Source organism: Leuresthes tenuis, unplaced genomic scaffold (assembly GCF_036924035.1).
Source record: "Leuresthes tenuis unplaced genomic scaffold, fLeuTen1.0.hap1 SCAF_9, whole genome shotgun sequence".
In the NCBI taxonomy this organism is placed as follows: Eukaryota; Metazoa; Chordata; class Actinopteri; order Atheriniformes; family Atherinopsidae; genus Leuresthes; species Leuresthes tenuis.
The window spans coordinates 257,677-278,628 of NW_027325363.1; the positions used below are offsets into that span (position 1 = coordinate 257,677).

At 55.4% G+C, this 20,952-nt stretch overlaps 1 protein-coding gene and 1 non-coding gene across 2 annotated transcripts; one reads left to right on the forward strand and one right to left on the reverse strand.

The window, feature by feature from the left end:
* Nucleotides 1-3,221: 3,221 nt before the first annotated feature.
* Nucleotides 3,222-19,787, reverse strand: spint2 (serine peptidase inhibitor, Kunitz type, 2). Its single transcript, XM_072392609.1, has 9 exons — nucleotides 19,369-19,787; nucleotides 12,008-12,178; nucleotides 7,956-8,129; nucleotides 6,847-7,068; nucleotides 6,702-6,767; nucleotides 6,439-6,606; nucleotides 3,651-3,695; nucleotides 3,472-3,580; nucleotides 3,222-3,372 (listed from the first exon to the last, which is right to left on the reverse strand). Exons 1-9 carry the CDS (start codon nucleotides 19,772-19,774, stop codon nucleotides 3,279-3,281), a joined length of 1,455 nt encoding a protein of 484 aa, XP_072248710.1. The 5' UTR covers nucleotides 19,775-19,787; the 3' UTR covers nucleotides 3,222-3,278.
* Nucleotides 10,950-11,035, forward strand: trnar-ucu (transfer RNA arginine (anticodon UCU)). Its single transcript is given in 2 exon segments — nucleotides 10,950-10,986; nucleotides 11,000-11,035. It is a non-coding gene; the product is annotated as a tRNA-Arg (tRNA).
* Nucleotides 19,788-20,952: the final 1,165 nt, after the last annotated feature.

Genomic DNA, 20,952 nt, shown 5'->3' on the forward strand with positions numbered 1-20,952 from the left:
TGTGGTTCTGATCGGGCTGCAGCAGATCTCTGACCCTGTGGTTCTGATTGGGCTGCAGCAGATCTCAGACCCTGTGGTTCTGATCGGGCTGCAGCAGATCTCTGAGCTCAGATCCTGTGGTTCTGATCGGGCTGCTGCAGATCTCTGAGCTCAGACCCTGTGGTTCTGATCGGGCTGCAGCAGATCTCTGAGCTCAGACCCTGTGGTTCTGATCGGGCTGCAGCAGATCTCTGACCCTGTGGTTCTGATTGGGCTGCAGCAGATCTCTGACCCTGTGGTTCTGATCGGGCTGCAGCAGATCTCTGACCCTGTGGTTCTGATCGGGCTGCAGCAGAACTCTGAGCTCAGAGTCCTGTGGTTCTGATCGGGCTGCAGCAGATCTCTGACCCTGTGGTTCTGATCGGGCTGCAGCAGAACTCTGAGCTCAGAGTCCTGTGGTTCTGATCGGGCTGCAGCAGATCTCAGACCCTGTGGTTCTGATCGGGCTGCAGCAGATCTCAGACCCTGTGGTTCTGATCGGACCTCAGACGAACGCAGCAAAGCCACAAATTGTAATAAAATGTTGAACGAAGTCTTTCTAACTTCTTAAATGGTGCCGGTGATCTTCTTCTTAGTGAAATTAAAGATTTAATAAGGTTCATCCTTGTTGTTCCTGTCGGGTCGCAGTGAGGGAAGAAGTTCTGCTGGACCAGCTGCTTATTTATGGAAGTTTTACAGGAAAAAGATTCAAGTCAAACTACTTCAGAGGAAACATGAAGGATTATTAAATATGAGCAGATCCAGGTGGTTTTAAAAGTGTACTTTAAGGTAAGTCCAGAAAGCCCGGTTTTATGAACGTAAAGGAGTCCCGATCCAAACAGAACCTTTCTGTGGTATCTGACCCACTCTGAGCAGCAGGATACATTTTTACATCATTTAGCTGAATATTTCTCACACAGCTGGGATAAAACACCAAATACAGATCAATAAAACGATCAATAAAACGATCAGTTGGAAATCGATTTGAATCCAGATTTTTGATTTATGGAACTGAAGATGAAACTAATCAATGACAGCTGATAATCAGATTATTGAACACAGGAAAACACTTTTAGAAGCGAATAAAAGTTTATTTTTAAAAGGTAACAATAAGGTTCAATAAAATAATCAATAAACTGATAAGATGCTGATCAGATGCCTCAGCCTGCAGGGGAAGCCACAGAGTCACAGGTGTATCATGGGAGCTGTAGTCCAGGCAGGCTGAACGGCTCCAGGCAGCTCCTGATTAAACTCTGATTCATCTGAATTTAACTATAAAATAATTGATTACTGATCAAAGACATCATTTTAAAGAAGATACTTCAGTTCATTTCCCAGATTTAAAGAAACCGGACTAAAAACAGACCCGAACAGCTCAGGGATCACATGCTCATGATTAAAGGAACAGTTTCCTCTGTTGGACCAACATCTCCGTGAGGAGGAAACGGTCCCAGCACCGACCCGAACCCACCTGACCCTCCCATAGAAGCTCAGCACCGACCCGAACCCACCTGACCCTCCCATAGAAGCTCAGCACCGACCCGAACCCACCTGACTCTCCCATAGAAGCTCAGCACCGACCCGAACCCACCTGACCCTCCCATAGAAGCTCAGCACCGACCCGAACCCACCTGACTCTCCCATAGAAGCTCAGCACCGACCCAAACCCACCTGACTCTCCCATAGAAGCTCAGCACCGACCCGAACCCACCTGACCCTCCCATAGAAGCTCAGCACCGACCCGAACCCACCTGACCCTCCCATAGAAGCTCAGCACCGACCCGAACCCACCTGACCCTCCCATAGAAGCTCAGCACCGACCCGAACCCACCTGACCCTCCCATGGAAGCTCAGCACCGACCCGAACCCACCTGACCCTCCCATAGAAGCTCAGCACCGACCCGAACCCACCTGACCCTCCCATAGAAGCTCAGCACCGACCCGAACCCACCTGACCCTCCCATGGAAGCTCAGCACCGACCCGAACCCACCTGACCCTCCCATAGAAGCTCAGCACCGACCCGGACCCACCTGACCCTCCCATAGAAGCTCAGCACCGACCCGGACCCACCTGACCCTCCCATAGAAGCTCAGCACCGACCCGAACCCACCTGACCCTCCCATGGAAGCTCAGCACCGACCCGAACCCACCTGACCCTCCCATGGAAGCTCAGCACCGACCCGAACCCACCTGACCCTCCCATAGAAGCTCAGCACCGACCCAAACCCACCTGACCCTCCCATGGAAGCTCAGCACCGACCCGAACCCACCTGACCCTCCCATAGAAGCTCAGCACCGACCCGAACCCACCTGACCCTCCCATAGAAGCTCAGCACCGACCCGGACCCACCTGACCCTCCCATAGAAGCTCAGCACCGACCCGGACCCACCTGACCCTCCCATAGAAGCTCAGCACCGACCCGAACCCACCTGACCCTCCCATGGAAGCTCAGCACCGACCCGAACCCACCTGACCCTCCCATGGAAGCTCAGCACCGACCCGAACCCACCTGACCCTCCCATGGAAGCTCAGCACCGACCCGAACCCACCTGACCCTCCCATAGAAGCTCAGCACCGACCCGAACCCACCTGACCCTCCCATAGAAGCTCAGCACCGACCCGAACCCACCTGACCCTCCCATGGAAGCTCAGCACCGACCCAAACCCACCTGACCCTCCCATGGAAGCTCAGCACCGACCCGAACCCACCTGACCCTCCCATAGAAGCTCAGCACCGACCCAAACCCACCTGACCCTCCCATGGAAGCTCAGCACCGACCCGAACCCACCTGACCCTCCCATGGAAGCTCAACATCCAATCAGAGTCTCCGTGAGACAGCGTTTAAAAAAAGATTTAAAACATTCAGTTTCTGACAGGGAACCAGAAAAATCTGCACTAATAGAACACAAATCAATCAGGAATCAATAATCTGATGATGTGGAACCAAATGATCAGGAGTGGAGGGTCTGAGGGCGGTACCAAGAAGAAGAGTGGAACTGTTCCTTTAAAGAGGATCAATGAGTGCTGATAAATAGACTGATTGGTAACAGATCATTTAATTCATCTCAGTGAGGTCAGAACCACCTCAGAACTGAAGCCCATCAGGTCCGTTTTCTTCTTCTCTGGTCGGACCTCGGTTGAGTAACTGTACAACTCACAGGAAGAGTCGGTTCTGATGTGGACTGCCTCTAAAACACCTCCACCCCCCGGTGCTGGACCCCGGTGACCCGGCTGGATCCAGGACCCCACAGGAACCCTTAGGCCTCTGGTTCTGCTGTGGGCTTCTCCGGCATCGTCAGGGAGTCCACAGAGGACAGCTCGTCTGGTTCTGGAAGCAGCTCCTCTTTATCGCTGAAGGACACAAACACAAGAGATGCAGTGAGACCCAAACCGCCCCCTGAACCAGAACCAAGAGGTTCTACGGTCAGTGCGAGTCAGAGTGATGATTACCTGACGGAAGATGTGCGGCGAGACAGGCGGTGGCGTCTCAGCGTGGTGATGACGAGCGCCGCCAGCAGCAGGACGGAGATACCAGCCAGGGTGAGGAAGAGGAAGAAGGCTGCAGGAGGAAGGGTAGAGGGATCAGTGGGGGGCGGGGGGTTCTGATCCGGTTCAGAGCAGAAACTCACCTGCTGTCCACCTGCTCCGAGTAACACCCCGACCATCAAATGTACCTGAAAGGACAGGTGAGACAGGTGAGAGACACAGGTGAGACACACAGGTGAGAAACAGGTGAGACACAGGTGTGAGACACACAGGTGAGACACAGGTGAGACACACAGGTGAGACACACAGGTGAGACACACAGGTGAGACACAGGTGAGACACACAGGTGAGACACACAGGTGAGACACAGGTGAGACACACAGGTGAGACACACAGGTGAGACACACAGGTGAGACACAGGTGAGACACACAGGTGAGACACAGGTGAGACACAGGTGAGACACACAGGTGAGACACACAGGTGAGACACAGGTGAGACACACAGGTGAGACACACAGGTGAGACACACAGGTGAGACACAGGTGAGACACACAGGTGAGACACAGGTGAGACACACAGGTGAGACACACAGGTGAGACACACAGGTGAGAAACACAGGTGAGACACACAGGTGAGAAACACAGGTGAGACACACAGGTGAGACACACAGGTGAGACACACAGGTGAGACACAGGTGAGACACAGGTGAGACACACAGGTGAGACACACAGGTGAGACACACAGGTGAGACACAGGTGAGACACACAGGTGAGACACAGGTGAGACACACAGGTGAGACACACAGGTGAGACACACAGGTGAGACACAGGTGAGACACAGGTGAGACACAGGTGAGACACAGGTGAGACACACAGGTGAGACACACAGGTGAGACACAGGTGAGACACAGGTGAGACACACAGGTGAGACACACAGGTGAGACACACAGGTGAGACACACAGGTGAGACACAGGTGAGACACAGGTGAGACACACAGGTGAGACACAGGTGAGAAACACAGGTGAGAGACACAGGTGAGACACACAGGTGAGACACAGGTGAGACACACAGGTGAGACACGGGTGAGAGACAGGTGTGAGAAAGGTGAGACACAGGTGAGAGACACAGGTGAGACACAGGTGAGACACAGGTGAGCAGACACAGGTGAGACACAGGTGAGACACAGGTGAGACACACAGGTGAGACACACAGGTGAGACACACAGGTGAGACACGGGTGAGAGACAGGTGTGAGAAAGGTGAGACACAGGTGAGACACAGGTGAGACACAGGTGTGAGACACAGGTGAGACACAGGTGAGACACACAGGTGAGACACACAGGTGTGACACACAGGTGTGACACACAGGTGTGAGACACAGGTGAGACAGGTGAGACACACAGGTGAGACACACAGGTGAGACACACAGGTGTGACACACAGGTGTGAGACACAGGTGTGAGACACAGGTGAGACAGGTGAGACACACAGGTGAGACACACAGGTGAGACACGGGTGAGAGACAGGTGTGAGAAAGGTGAGACACAGGTGAGACACAGGTGTGAGACACAGGTGAGACACAGGTGAGAGACACAGGTGAGACACAGGTGAGACACAGGTGAGACACACAGGTGAGACACACAGGTGAGACACAGGTGAGACACACAGGTGTGACACACAGGTGTGACACACAGGTGTGACACACAGGTGTGACACACAGGTGTGAGACACAGGTGTGAGACACAGGTGTGAGACACAGGTGAGACACACAGGTGTGACACACAGGTGTGAGACACAGGTGTGAGACACAGGTGTGAGACACAGGTGAGACACACAGGTGAGACACACAGGTGAGACACACAGGTGAGACACGGGTGAGAGACAGGTGTGAGAAAGGTGAGACACAGGTGAGACACACAGGTGAGACACACAGGTGTGACACAGGTGAGACACACAGGTGTGAGACACACAGGTGTGACACACAGGTGTGACACACAGGTGAGACACAGGTGTGAGACACAGGTGAGACAGGTGAGACACAGGTGAGACACAGGTGAGACACACAGGTGAGACACAGGTGAGACACACAGGTGTGACACACAGGTGTGACACAGGTGTGAGACAGGTGAGACACACAGGTGAGACACGGGTGAGAGACAGGTGTGAGAAAGGTGAGACACAGGTGAGAGACACAGGTGAGACACAGGTGAGACACACAGGTGAGACACAGGTGAGACACACAGGTGAGACACAGGTGTGACACGGGTGAGACACGGGTGAGAGACAGGTGTGAGAAAGGTGAGACACAGGTGAGACACAGGTGAGACACACAGGTGTGACACAGGTGTGAGAAAGGTGAGACACGGGTGAGAGACAGGTGTGAGAAAGGTGAGACACAGGTGAGCAGACACAGGTGAGACACAGGTGAGACACAGGTGAGAGACACAGGTGTGAGACACAGGTGTGAGACACAGGTGTGAGACACGGGTGTGAGACACGGGTGTGAGACACGGGTGTGAGAAAGGTGAGACACAGGTGAGACACACAGGTGAGACACAGGTGAGACACAGGTGAGACACAGGTGTGAGACACAGGTGTGAGACACGGGTGTGAGACACGGGTGTGAGACACGGGTGTGAGACACGGGTGTGAGACACGGGTGTGAGAAAGGTGAGACACAGGTGAGACACACAGGTGAGACACAGGTGTGAGACACAGGTGTGAGACACGGGTGTGAGACAGGTGTGAGAAAGGTGAGACACACAGGTGTGACACACAGGTGTGACACAGGTGAGACACAGGTGAGACACAGGTGTGAGACACAGGTGTGAGACACAGGTGTGAGACACAGGTGAGACAGGCCTCTCCACAGAACCACCACAGCAGCACATGAACTGAAACTGGACTCTTTGGACCAGAACCAGTTTCCTCACCTTCTCCGCCACAGCTCCTCATGCACGCCTCCTTCGAGTCAAACTTGTTGGCGTTGCCTCGACAACCACCAAACAGGAAGGTGTGGCAGGAGGCGGAGTCTGAGTCGTAGAAGAACTTGGTGAAGGCGGCGCGGCAGGGACCAGAGTCTGGACTCAACCTGCAGTGGGCTGAGACAGAAAACGCATTACCCACAATGCACCTGGACCTGCAGCCAGATGGAAGCTTCCTGCAGCGCCGCCCTCAGGTGGCGTGATGGACTCACCTGTGCTGCTCGCAGGTCCTCCATCTTTAGCTGAGGCTTTCTTAGAGGATGGCAGAACCGTGACTCCTGCGTGACACAAACACACCTGTTATCAGTGACCGTCTCACCTGCTCAGGTGCAGACCTGCGTTCAGGGAGCAGCTCACCTGTGCAGGTAGCCCTGCAGCTGTCCTCGCTCAGGTAGTTGTTCTTGTTCCCTCTGCAGCCTCCGTAGATGAATGACTGACAGCTGCCCGTCTCCTGGTTGTAGAACCAATGCTTCAGAGACGCCCTGCAGGGACCTGCCTTCGGCGCCGCCTCACAACGCTCTAATTGGACAAAAGCATGGCGTGATGGCGTGGAGCACAGCTCTTCAAGGAGGTTTTCCCCTTAATCAATACTTCCATATTGGATCTGATCAATCGGTCTTTGTTGACAGGATATGTTCCTCAGACTTTTAAGGTTGCTGTAATTAAACCTTTACTTAAAAACCTACTCTTGATTCAGAAGTGTTGGCTAATTATCGACCTATATCCAGTCTCCCTTTTTTGTCTAAAGTTCAACTTTGTGATAATTTCCACAGAAATAATCTGAAGAGTTTCAGTCAGGATTCAGAGTGCATCATAGCACAGAAACGGCACTGGTGAAAGTTACCAATGATCTCCTGTTAGCCTCTGATAGCGGACTTGTTTCTTGTCCTGTTGGATCTCAGAGCTGCATTTGATACGATCGATCACAGCATTCTGTTACAGAGACTTGAACATGTTATTGGGATTAAAGGAACTGCATTAGGCTGGTTTAAGTCATATTTATCTGATAGATTCCAGTTTGTTCTTGGAAATGAAGAATCTTCCTCACACACCAGAGGAAGTCATGGAGTTCCTCAGGGTTCTGTGCTCGGACCGATTCTTTTTACTTCATACATGCTTCCATTAGGTAACATTATTAGACAGCATGGCCTACATTCATCAGTCAGCTGGCTCTGCTCCAGGTATGTTCGAGTCAGGTGTATCAAAACAGAGAAATGGGACCAGATCCAGAACCTTCCCAACACCACAGAGTAATAATGATGTGAACCTACCAGCAAATTCTTCAGTTGACATCTCTGCAGGAGACAAAAACAAACACGCTCGTTAGTGTGAGCTCATCCGTCATGTGACCAACACCCAAACCCGACCCAAAACTCCCTGATCTGGATTTAATGAACTCCCCTGCACCTGAAACCCTGGACCCAACAGTTCTGCAGCAGAGGGTCTGTGCAGTCAGATAACAGTACAACAGAGGCAGTGATCAGGCATTATTGACCAGTGAGTCAAAGAGGTAGTACCGGTTCTCTGTGTTGGGGCAGATTCTGCCAGATCGGACTCTGCCGGACCTTCTGGAGCCATCCGAGGAGCTTTAGCAGCCGGCTGAGGAGGAGCAGGAGTGGAGTCATCAGGAAGAACTGAACCTGGACACAAACACAGACAGATGGGTCACACGGGTTCCCCGAGTCCATCTCAGGTTCTCCATCTGAGCCACATCTGTAGGCCACATCTGTAGAGCCACATCTGAGCCAGGCCACATCTGTAGGCCACATCTGTAGAGCCACATCTGAAGAGCCACATCTGTAGAGCCACATCTGTAGGCCACATCTGTAGGCCACATCTGTAGGCCACATCTGAGCCAGGCCACATCTGTAGAGCCACATCTGTAGGCCACATCTGAGCCAGGCCACATCTGTAGAGCCACATCTGTAGGCCACATCTGTAGAGCCACATCTGTAGGCCACATCTGAAGAGCCACATCTGTAGGCCACATCTGTAGAGCCACATCTGAGCCAGGCCACATCTGTAGAGCCACATCTGTAGGCCACATCTGTAGAGCCACATCTGTAGGCCACATCTGAGCCAGGCCACATCTGTAGGCCACATCTGTAGAGCCACATCTGTAGGCCACATCTGTAGAGCCACATCTGAGCCAGGCCACATCTGAGCCAGGCCACATCTGTAGAGCCACATCTGTAGGGCCACATCTGTAGAGCCACATCTGAGCCAGGCCACATCTGAGCCAGGCCACATCTGTAGAGCCACATCTGTAGAGCCACATCTGTAGAGCCACATCTGAGCCAGGCCACATCTGTAGGCCACATCTGTAGAGCCACATCTGTAGAGCCACATCTGTAGAGCCACATCTGTAGAGCCACATCTGAGCCAGGCCACATCTGAGCCAGGCCACATCTGAGCCAGGCCACATCTGAGCCAGGCCACATCTGTAGAGCCACATCTGTAGGCCAGGATCCAAACCACATGTGCACACAAATGCTGAGCAACAGCAGAACAGAAATGGCAGAACTTTTTGAAGAGAGACTGGGTGAAAGTATGATGTAAGCTTGCCGTAGGGCCAGAGAACTGAAGAACAGTTGGTTGCAACGATACAGGTAACCCACGGTGTGGTCCGTAACTCGTTTTTTTGGGCCACGGTTTCGGTTCAGTTTGCATTTTATGTGTAAAGAGAACTATTTTTTCTCCCAAAATTCTCTTTATTTTGCTTGTCAGCTTGTCAGCAGTATCACTGAATAATAAAACACTTTTCTTTCAAGTTAACAGTTGCTGAACTCAGCTTTCAAAAAGGTCAAATTTAAATTCTGACTCGGAGTTCAGAAATTCCGACATCTGTGTACAACTTGAACGCACCATAATGCTTAGTTTATACTCCATAATGTCGAGCATTCGAAGTTCTGTGTCGAGGGAATCGTTGCTCTGCAGTTCACCGCCACGCCTCCAGGGGGTGTGGCTTCAGCCGAATCTTTGCTTCTTCTCCCGGTCACAGTTAACAACAGTAACCGATGGCAACCGAACAGGTTGAACGTTATAAATAGGCTGAACGGGTGAATTTACAGCTCTGCTTCACCCACTGAGGGAAGAACAAATGCACTTTGATACGTTCGAATGTCAACGAGCTTCTTCGTACAGCCATTAAGAGCGGAAAGAGCAACGTGTAGTTAGAATTTCAGGAGGTGCACACCAGGCCACGGCGTCGGGGGCCACGGCGTGGGGGGCCACGGCGTCGGGGGCCACGGCGTCGTAGATATGTCGACAAAAAGTATAAACTCCGCTTTAGTCGCAGCACACAAACGCCGCCCTCTCAGTGTAAAGTAGTCTGACATTACTCCGCTGTTGGACCAGCCCCCACCGCCGGGCCACCAGGTCCTGCTGGTCCAGCGCTGCTCTCACCTCCTCCTCCAGCTGCCCTTTGAACCCGCCTCCGGCTGCAACACTGGGACTGACGGGGGGGGGGGGGGGGGGGGGGGGGGGGCACACCGTGATTGGACAGTAACTCTCGGGGGGGGGGCTTTTCACCTGGACAGGCACACGCTGTAGCCTCTAAAGCATCAGCGCAGTGCACAGCGGATCCAACGGTTCAATATTTTACAGCTCTGTTGCATCCCGAGAGGAGATGGAACAGAGCTGAGTCCGAAGGAACTTCACATCTGTCATCATCATCCGAGAGATGCTGCGTCTTTAGGGATGTCATCTCCTGCAGGGTTAGTCTGACCCAGTGGAAGCAGCATGAATGGAAGGAGCCTCAGGTAAACACATACAGTCCATCCTTGTTTGTAAAGTTCTACAAAGTGACTCCATTTCCCCCTTTGTCCAGATGTTATAACCCAGGAACATGAAAAAAGAGGAAAACTAAACTCTGAGAACAGGAAGCAACATTCAGAAATCAACAGAAGAAGGTATCAGATTCAGATTTTCCCCCTCAAACAAAAGTGGATTCTGTCCATAATAAAGATTTCATAAATGAAACCAAAGCAATGCTCTGTGGCTGGAGCCCCTTCTTTGTTATTTCCAAACAGGAGTTTAGTTGCATTGTTCTCAGATGCTGGGTGTGGAACCCAGACAGCAGCTCTTCATCGTGTCCATCCTGAATATCTTTAATACTTCTGTATTAATGACCCATTAATAACTAATGAAAGGAAGTCTTTTGGCCAGTTCCTGCTGTCAGATTCTTTCTCCCATTTATGCCTCAGACAGGTTGTGTTTGTTCATCTTTAAATACTTTGGACCCAGAATCCGCCTTATAGCGATCATACAGATGTTCAACAAGTTGTTTTCAAACTCATTCCACCTTCTTTTACCTTTTATCAGATGTGTGTCCGTGTTTCTGTACGAACTTTCAAAGAGAAACAGTCTGATGTTCTTCTTTCAGAAGCTCAGCCATGTGACTGTAACCCGAGCCAGCAGCTGCTGGACTCTGATCTGAACCCTCCCCCCCTCGGCCTGCAGGCTCTGTGGCGCAATGGATAGCGCATTGGACTTCTAGCTCTGAGGAGGCATTCAAAGGTTGTGGGTTCGAGTCCCACCAGAGTCGCACTTTTGGAGCAGACAGCTGTTTCCGAGGACCGCCGGACCCCAAAGAAACCAGGAAGTGTCAGAACCGATCCACTTCAATGCTGCTGACAGAACTTTCATCAACTTTCCATCTAAAAGTTTCACAGCTGAGTTCAACCAGCAGAAGAAACATCCCATAGTTCTGCTGCTATGGGCCCAGCCTGCTGGGGGAGCTCCCATGATGCACCTCTCCTCCCTCCATGTTCTGCTGCTATAGGCCCAGCCTGCTGGGGGAGCTCCCATGATGCACCTCTCCTCCCTCCATGTACAGATGACATCATTGCTGTCATTAACTTGTGTTTCTCTCTCTCAGCAGGTGTCTCTGGCCTGGTGTTACGCTGCTTGTTGTCCCCTCTTTCCTGTCCTCTCAGCCCCAGCTGGTCCAGGCAGATGGACCCTTCCTGGTTCTGGTTCTGATGGAGGTTTCTTCCTGGTTCTGGTTCTGATGGAGGTTTCTTCCTGTTAAAGGGAGGTTTTTTTTTGCTTGTTGTCCCCTCTTTCCTGCACCTTTTCCTGCTTCAACACACCTGAGTTTAATAAATGATCGACTCTTTCAGCTCACAGAAGGCTGATGAAGACCCATCCATTTAAATTGGTACTGGAGCTGGGAAACATGCACCTTCAGGACCAGGGTTGGGAAGCTCTGACCTACAGAGACTGCTCACCTGTGTTACCTGCTGCTGATGACATCATCAGGTCGCACTTCAACAGTTTATCCATTTTAAATCGATTTTACCTTAAAAGCTGTTTTACCTCAACAGCATAATCTCTTTATGGGGATTAATAAAGTATCAAAAGATTAAATTCACATCAGTTTGTGTCAGTCTGTTCTCCGTTTCCATGGAAATAAAAAATGATGCCATAGGTTGATTCAGTTACCTGCATCAGGCGAGGTTACAGCCTGAATGAAACCCTGCTTACTCTGCTGTGTTTAGGTGTGTTTGGTGCTCACCTGTGACCCCGCTGCAGGCTGCCTCACACTCCTCCTGAGAGTCAAAGTTGTTACCGTTGGCAGCACAGCCTCCGTAGATGAAGCTGTCGCAGCTCTGATTGGTGACGTTGTAGAAAAACTTGGGGAACGCAGCTCGACAGGAACCCACCTTCATCGGCAAGCGACAGTGAACTGCAAAGAAACAACAAACATGAGAGTCAGCTGATCTGAGGCTGATCTGAGGCTGGTCCCAGCTGATCTGAGGCTGATCTGAGGCTGGTCCCAGCTGATCTGAGGCTGGTCCCAGCTGATCTGAGGCTGGTCCCAGCTGATCTGAGGCTGGTCCCAGCTGATCTGAGGCTGGTCACAGCTGATCTGAGGCTGGTCCCAGCTGATCTGAGGCTGGTCCCAGCTGATCTGAGGCTGGTCCCAGCTGATCTGAGGCTGGTCACAGCTGATCTGAGGCTGGTCCCAGCTGATCTGAGGCTGGTCCCAGCTGATCTGAGGCTGGTCACAGCTGATCTGAGGCTGGTCCCAGCTGATCTGAGGCTGGTCCCAGCTGATCTGAGGCTGGTCCCAGCTGATCTGAGGCTGGTCACAGCTGATCTGAGGCTGGTCACAGCTGATCTGAGGCTGGTCCCAGCTGATCTGAGGCTGGTCCCAGCTGATCTGAGGCTGGTCACAGCTGATCTGAGGCTGGTCCCAGCTGATCTGAGGCTGGTCCCAGCTGATCCGATGCTTCCTTAAGGATCTCCTTTAGGAAACACCGGACCGTCCTTCATGAGAGAAAGGAGCTTTTTCTGTCACACAATTCCTTGCAGCTGCAGCTTTTATAGTGATGCTCCATTGTTTTCATCCAGTTGTACTAACTGTGATTCATAAATATGAGGACAGGAGGCCTGTGACAGCAGGACTATTCTGAAGAAATCAGCTGATCTTTTGACGACTTGAAGGAACAGAACTTCCTTTTCCTCTCTCTTCAGGTGTTTTTACCTTTTTCCTGAACCAGCTGATGGAGTCTGATGGAAATAGCCAATGACTCACTGCTTAAACATACAAACAGGAAGTGACACCTGAACCTCCCCTGAAACCCCTCCTCCTGCTCTCAAAGGACGCAGGTGAGACTCCTCCTCTCAGGCGTCTAAAGAAAAGCTCAACCTGTAGAACCGGACCGACCAGTCGGACCTGCTGCCAGGTTTGTGTATTCCTCTGAGGTCATTCCACAGCCACCCAGGTGACTCCAGCGTTACTCCATCAGCAGGTGGAGGGAAGGCACACAGCCAGCAGCAGGTGGAGGGAAGGCACACAAGCAGCAGGTGGAGGGAAGGCCCACAAGCAGCAGGTGGAGGGAAGGCACACAGCCAGCAGCAGGTGGAGGGAAGGCACACAGCCAGCAGGTGGAGGGAAGGCACACAGCCAGCAGGTGGAGGGAAGGCACACAGCCAGCAGCAGGTGGAGGGAAGGCACACAGCCAGCAGCAGGTGGAGGGAAGGCACACAAGCAGCAGGTGGAGGGAAGGCACACAGGCAGCAGCAGGTGGAGGGAAGGCACACAGCCAGCAGCAGGTGGAGGGAAGGCACACAGCCAGCAGGTGGAGGGAAGGCACACAGCCAGCAGCAGGTGGAGGGAAGGCACACAGCCAGCAGCAGGTGGAGGGAAGGCACACAGCCAGCAGCAGGTGGAGGGAAGGCACACAGCCAGCAGCAGGTGGAGGGAAGGCCCACAGGCAGCAGCAGGTGGAGGGAAGGCACACAGCCAGCAGGTGGAGGGAAGGCACACAAGCAGCAGGTGGAGGGAAGGCACACAGCCAGCAGCAGGTGGAGGGAAGGCACACAAGCAGCAGGTGGAGGGAAGGCACACAGCCAGCAGGTGGAGGGAAGGCACACAGCCAGCAGCAGGTGGAGGGAAGGCCCACAAGCAGCAGGTGGAGGGAAGGCACACAAGCAGCAGGTGGAGGGAAGGCACACAGCCAGCAGGTGGAGGGAAGGCACACAGCCAGCAGCAGGTGGAGGGAAGGCACACAGCCAGCAGGTGGAGGGAAGGCACACAGCCAGCAGGTGGAGGGAAGGCACACAGCCAGCAGCAGGTGGAGGGAAGGCCCACAAGCAGCAGCAGGTGGAGGGAAGGCACACAGCCAGCAGCAGGTGGAGGGAAGGCACACAGCCAGCAGCAGGTGGAGGGAAGGCACACAAGCAGCAGGTGGAGGGAAGGCACACAGCCAGCAGGTGGAGGGAAGGCACACAAGCAGCAGGTGGAGGGAAGGCACACAGCCAGCAGCAGGTGGAGGGAAGGCACACAAGCAGCAGGTGGAGGGAAGGCACACAGCCAGCAGGTGGAGGGAAGGCACACAGCCAGCAGGTGGAGGGAAGGCACACAGCCAGCAGGTGGAGGGAAGGCACACAGCCAGCAGCAGGTGGAGGGAAGGCACACAAGCAGCAGCAGGTGGAGGGAAGGCACACCATCAGCAGGTGGAGGGAAGGCACACAGCCAGCAGCAGGTGGAGGGAAGGCACACAGCCAGCAGGTGGAGGGAAGGCCCACAGCCAGCAGGTGGAGGGAAGGCACACAAGCAGCAGGTGGAGGGAAGGCACACAGCCAGCAGCAGGTGGAGGGAAGGCACACAGCCAGCAGCAGGTGGAGGGAAGGCACACAGCCAGCAGGTGGAGGGAAGGCACACAGCCAGCAGCAGGTGGAGGGAAGGCACACAGCCAGCAGGTGGAGGGAAGGCACACAGCCAGCAGGTGGAGGGAAGGCACACAAGCAGCAGGTGGAGGGAAGGCACACAGCCAGCAGGTGGAGGGAAGGCACACAGCCAGCAGGTGGAGGGAAGGCACACAGCCAGCAGGTGGAGGGAAGGCACACAGCCAGCAGCAGGTGGAGGGAAGGCACACAAGCAGCAGGTGGAGGGAAGGCACACAGCCAGCAGGTGGAGGGAAGGCACACAGCCAGCAGCAGGTGGAGGGAAGGCACACAGCCAGCAGCAGGTGGAGGGAAGGCACACAGCCAGCAGGTGGAGGGAAGGCACACAGCCAGCAGGTGGAGGGAAGGCACACAGCCAGCAGGTGGAGGGAAGGCACACAGCCAGCAGCAGGTGGAGGGAAGGCACACAGCCAGCAGGTGGAGGGAAGGCACACAGCCAGCAGCAGGTGGAGGGAAGGCACACAGCCAGCAGGTGGAGGGAAGGCACACAGCCAGCAGGTGGAGGGAAGGCACACAGCCAGCAGGTGGAGGGAAGGCACACAAGCAGCAGGTGGAGGGAAGGCACACAAGCAGCAGGTGGAGGGAAGGCACACAGCCAGCAGGTGGAGGGAAGGCACACAGCCAGCAGGTGGAGGGAAGGCACACAGCCAGCAGCAGGTGGAGGGAAGGCACACAAGCAGCAGGTGGAGGGAAGGCACACAGGCAGCAGGTGGAGGGAAGGCACACAGCCAGCAGGTGGAGGGAAGGCACACAAGCAGCAGGTGGAGGGAAGGCACACAGCCAGCAGGTGGAGGGAAGGCACACAGCCAGCAGGTGGAGGGAAGGCACACAGCCAGCAGGTGGAGGGAAGGCACACAGCCAGCAGGTGGAGGGAAGGCACACAGCCAGCAGCAGGTGGAGGGAAGGCACACAAGCAGCAGGTGGAGGGAAGGCACACAGCCAGCAGCAGGTGGAGGGAAGGCACACAGCCAGCAGCAGGTGGAGGGAAGGCACACAGCCAGCAGCAGGTGGAGGGAAGGCACACAGCCAGCAGGTGGAGGGAAGGCACACAAGCAGCAGGTGGAGGGAAGGCACACAGCCAGCAGGTGGAGGGAAGGCACACAAGCAGCAGGTGGAGGGAAGGCACACAGCCAGCAGCAGGTGGAGGGAAGGCACACAGCCAGCAGCAGGTGGAGGGAAGGCACACAGGCAGCAGGTGGAGGGAAGGCACACAGCCAGCAGGTGGAGGGAAGGCACACAAGCAGCAGGTGGAGGGAAGGCACACAGCCAGCAGCAGGTGGAGGGAAGGCACACAGCCAGCAGCAGGTGGAGGGAAGGCACACAGCCAGCAGGTGGAGGGAAGGCACACAGCCAGCAGGTGGAGGGAAGGCACACAGCCAGCAGGTGGAGGGAAGGCACACAGCCAGCAGCAGGTGGAGGGAAGGCACACAGCCAGCAGCAGGTGGAGGGAAGGCACACAGCCAGCAGGTGGAGGGAAGGCACACAGCCAGCAGGTGGAGGGAAGGCACACAGCCAGCAGGTGGAGGGAAGGCACACAGCCAGCAGCAGGTGGAGGGAAGGCACACAGCCAGCAGCAGGTGGAGGGAAGGCACACAGCCAGCAGCAGGTGGAGGGAAGGCACACAGCCAGCAGCAGGTGGAGGGAAGGCACACAGCCAGCAGGTGGAGGGAAGGCACACAGCCAGCAGCAGGTGGAGGGAAGGCACACAGCCAGCAGCAGGTGGAGGGAAGGCACACAGCCAGCAGCAGGTGGAGGGAAGGCACACAGCCAGCAGCAGGTGGAGGGAAGGCACACAGCCAGCAGGTGGAGGGAAGGCACACAGCCAGCAGGTGGAGGGAAGGCACACAGCCAGCAGGTGGAGGGAAGGCACACAGCCAGCAGCAGGTGGAGGGAAGGCACACAGCCAGCAGCAGGTGGAGGGAAGGCACACAGGCAGCAGGTGGAGGGAAGGCACACAAGCAGCAGGTGGAGGGAAGGCACACAGCCAGCAGGTGGAGGGAAGGCACACAAGCAGCAGGTGGAGGGAAGGCACACAGCCAGCAGCAGGTGGAGGGAAGGCACACAGCCAGCAGCAGGTGGAGGGAAGGCACACAGCCAGCAGGTGGAGGGAAGGCACACAGCCAGCAGCAGGTGGAGGGAAGGCACACAGCCAGCAGCAGGTGGAGGGAAGGCACACAGCCAGCAGCAGGTGGAGGGAAGGCACACAGCCAGCAGCAGGTGGAGGGAAGGCACACAGCCAGCAGGTGGAGGGAAGGCACACAGCCAGCAGGTGGAGGGAAGGCACACAGCCAGCAGGTGGAGGGAAGGCACACAAGCAGCAGGTGGAGGGAAGGCACACAGCCAGCAGCAGGTGGAGGGAAGGCACACAGCCAGCAGCAGGTGGAGGGAAGGCACACAGCCAGCAGCAGGTGGAGGGAAGGCACACAGCCAGCAGCAGGTGGAGGGAAGGCACACAAGCAGCAGGTGGAGGGAAGGCACACAGCCAGCAGGTGGAGGGAAGGCACACCAGCAGCAGGTGGAGGGAAGGCACACAGCCAGCAGCAGGTGGAGGGAAGGCACACAGCCAGCAGCAGGTGGAGGGAAGGCACACAGCCAGCAGCAGGTGGAGGGAAGGCACACAGCCAGCAGGTGGAGGGAAGGCACACAAGCAGCAGGTGGAGGGAAGGCACACAGCCAGCAGCAGGTGGAGGGAAGGCACACAGCCAGCAGCAGGTGGAGGGAAGGCACACCATCAGCAGGTGGAGGGAAGGCACACAGGCAGCAGCAGGTGGAGGGAAGGCACACAAGCAGCAGGTGGAGGGAAGGCACACAGCCAGCAGGTGGAGGGAAGGCCCACAGCCAGCAGGTGGAGGGAAGGCACACAGCCAGCAGCAGGTGGAGGGAAGGCACACAGCCAGCAGGTGGAGGGAAGGCACACAGGCAGCAGGTGGAGGGAAGGCACACAGCCAGCAGGTGGAGGGAAGGCCCACAGCCAGCAGGTGGAGGGAAGGCACACAGCCAGCAGGTGGAGGGAAGGCCCACAGCCAGCAGCAGGTGGAGGGAAGGCACACAGCCAGCAGCAGGTGGAGGGAAGGCACACAGCCAGCAGCAGGTGGAGGGAAGGCACACAGCCAGCAGCAGGTGGAGGGAAGGCACACAGCCAGCAGGTGGAGGGAAGGCACACCAGCAGCAGGTGGAGGGAAGGCACACAGCCAGCAGCAGGTGGAGGGAAGGCACACAGCCAGCAGCAGGTGGAGGGAAGGCACACCATCAGCAGGTGGAGGGAAGGCACACAGGCAGCAGCAGGTGGAGGGAAGGCACACAGCCAGCAGCAGGTGGAGGGAAGGCACACAGCCAGCAGCAGGTGGAGGGAAGGCACACAGCCAGCAGCAGGTGGAGGGAAGGCCCACAGCCAGCAGGTGGAGGGAAGGCACACAAGCAGCAGGTGGAGGGAAGGCACACAGCCAGCAGCAGGTGGAGGGAAGGCACACAGCCAGCAGGTGGAGGGAAGGCACACAGCCAGCAGCAGGTGGAGGGAAGGCCCACAGCCAGCAGCAGGTGGAGGGAAGGCCCACAGCCAGCAGCAGGTGGAGGGAAGGCCCACCTTGGCACAGAGCAGATCATTCAGATTCTCTCTGAGAAGTAAACCCAACTGGACCCAGCGTTTGTGTTATTTAAACACTGAAAGCTCAGCCCGGCTGGAGCAGGCGTAACATGCAGAGGTTCCTCCACCCAGCCGCCCGGGTTCAGGCCTCGGCCCGGTTCAGGCCCCGGCCCGGTTCAGGTCCTGTATGTGTTCCCCCACTCCCTCTTTCCTCTCCACACGTGTCGAAACCTTTTTAAAAACCACTGAACTGTTAAAACTTTTACCATAAATCTTCAGAACTGATGAGGCTGAAACCGGGCTGCAGAACCTTCTCTGCCACCGAATCCAAAACTTACATAACTCCTGGTTCTGATAAAGATCCAGGAGATAAAGTTGTAGGTCCAGTTCAGTGGCATCATGAGCGATGCGTTTACTGACCGGAACACAATGAAAACGCCACAGGTGGGGCCCGGCGCCGTGTTTACAGCACAGGTGGGGCCCGGCGCCGTGTTTACAGCACAGGTGGGGCCCGGCGCCGTGTGGACAGCACAGGTGGGGCCCGGCGCCGTGTTTACAGCACAGGCGGGGCCCGGCGCCGTGTGTACAGCACAGGCGGGGCCCGGCGCCGTGTTGACACACGGATTGACCGGGAACGACCACTCCTCTACCTGCACCACAAGTACAGAAGATGATGATGTAACCTGACGAAGGCCCGGTCTGCTCACCTGATCTGACAGGTTTCATTACCGATCAGCTGATCGTTATATTGTCAGTTTCTGTTGATTTGATCAATAGGAGAGAAAAATGTCTGAAATACAACAACAGAAACAGGTGAACTGACGCACTTCCTGCTTGGCAGAGTTTACCGACCAATGAGGAAGCAGCAGGTGAGTTTCTGACGGTTCACGCCCTCCAGGTGAGGCAGCATTCCGGCTGCTAACACACAGCAGGAAGTCAAACCCAAACTAGAAACTGATGATCGATCATTGGTCCAGTGGGCTCAACAGCTCTGAACAAAACAATCAGCTGATCAATCGATCAGAGATCAAACTGACTGTCTGAGCGCATCATCAGAGCCACGTGACCTCTGCGCCCTCATCAACAATCTGAACTCTTACTTTTGTTGGAGTCGTTGCTCCGCGGCTCCCAGGCGCCCAGCAGCGGCTGGATGTGCGGCGCTCTGCTCACCTTCCTGCGGAACACCTGGAACTGGGGGCTGCGGCGCAGCTCGCACGCGTCGCGCCCGCTGCTCGCGCAGCTCACCAGTGAGCACTGCGGGCCTCCGTCCGCCGGGAACCCGACCAGGGCCAGGTCGCAGGCCGGGTCCTCGCAGCACGCAGACCGGCAGCCCTCCGCGTCCGGAACCTCCGTGGACAGGTGAAGGAACCGCGCTCCGGCCTTCAGAGAGGCCGGATCCAGGCCCTGGTTCGGGTCAGTGGACTGGTCCCAGTCGCAACTCTGTGCCGGTCCGGACTGGACCAGGAAGAGAAACGCGAGCAGCGCCGCGATCATTCTGAACTTCATCTGAACTTAGAACCGAACAGGAACAAACACCAAGAAAGCAACAGCGCGCGCGCCTTTGTTCTGATCGGAGCGCTCACTTCCGTGTCTGGTGGCGTTTTGTTGTCGCACTTAAGTTTACCTGAGCGACAGGTGATGTCACAGCGGCCACGCCCACCGGCCAGTGTCACAAAGCACAGCACGCGCACAGCGAGCATCTTCTCAAGTGATCAATAAACTGTATTCAGCCATCAATCAGCTGATCAGCTCAGGGAAGCTGCGCGTGTCTCCACACGCACGTGGTGTCTGAGTTTGTGTAAGTTTAGAAAGTCAGAGATGATCCGGTCACAGGTATTAACCAGTGATCAACGTCACTGTGAGCAACAAACAGAGCACACGGGAGCGCGCGCAACCGGTCAGAGCTGTTTCTGTGGTTTCTGTCAGACAGACAACATTATCTCTAACAGGGGGGGGGGGGCAGAAGTATCAGGAGAGGAGGCTGGAGAAGAGAAGAAAGGAGGAAGCTCGACTCAAAGTAAAAAACTTCCTCCAAAAGCAGCCTGTGTTTACTTTAACTAACCAGGATCTGACAAATATAATGCAAACAGGATCAATACCAGTGAGAATTGATCACCTGAATGTGATCAGGCCCATAAACAGAAGAAAGCTGGAACAGCAACATTTAAGAGGAATAACACCAGGAAACCAGCCTGAGCTGCAGCAGCATGTGTGACATCACTGCTCTCAGGTGAGGCAACCAATCACAGCTCAGATCAGTCGTAATGATTGTCATGATAGGACAACAGAACCAAAACAGGGCAGAGAAAGGTCCACAAACTGGTCACTGGGCTAACAAGTCCGGTCCAAACGTTCAAAAGTGTCCCATTGCCCCACTCTGGTGGGGGCAGGCAGAAACTCCCCCAGATGGACAGAAGGAGCCCATAAAGGCCTGAACAGGGGCTGACGGAGGAACACCGACCAGGTGCCCTGGAGCAGAGGGAGGAATGTGCGACTCCCTCAGTAACCATGACGACTGCCGGTGCAGACTGCGTGGATGAGGGCTGGGATGCTGGCCCTGCTGACTGCAGCACTGAAGACTCAGGTGGGGGCTCTGATGCAGCCTCAGTCAGGGTAGAAGGGTGAAGGCCCGGAGGAGATGGAGCTGGAACAGAAACCATCCAAACTGGCAGCTGGTTCCACAG

Excerpts from the sequence above, each read along its gene's own strand:
- spint2 (XM_072392609.1), bottom strand. The coding sequence starts at position 19,774 with ATGAAGTTCAGAATGATCGCGGCGCTGCTCGCGTTTCTCTTCCTGGTC. Across the intron at positions 7,069-7,955 it reads GCCTGATCACTGCCTCTGTT|GGGAAAACCTCCTTGAAGAG; the intron begins GTACTGTTATCT and ends GTATTGATTAAG. Across the intron at positions 3,696-6,438 it reads GAGGAGCTGTGGCGGAGAAG|GTACATTTGATGGTCGGGGT; the intron begins GTGAGGAAACTG and ends CTGTCCTTTCAG.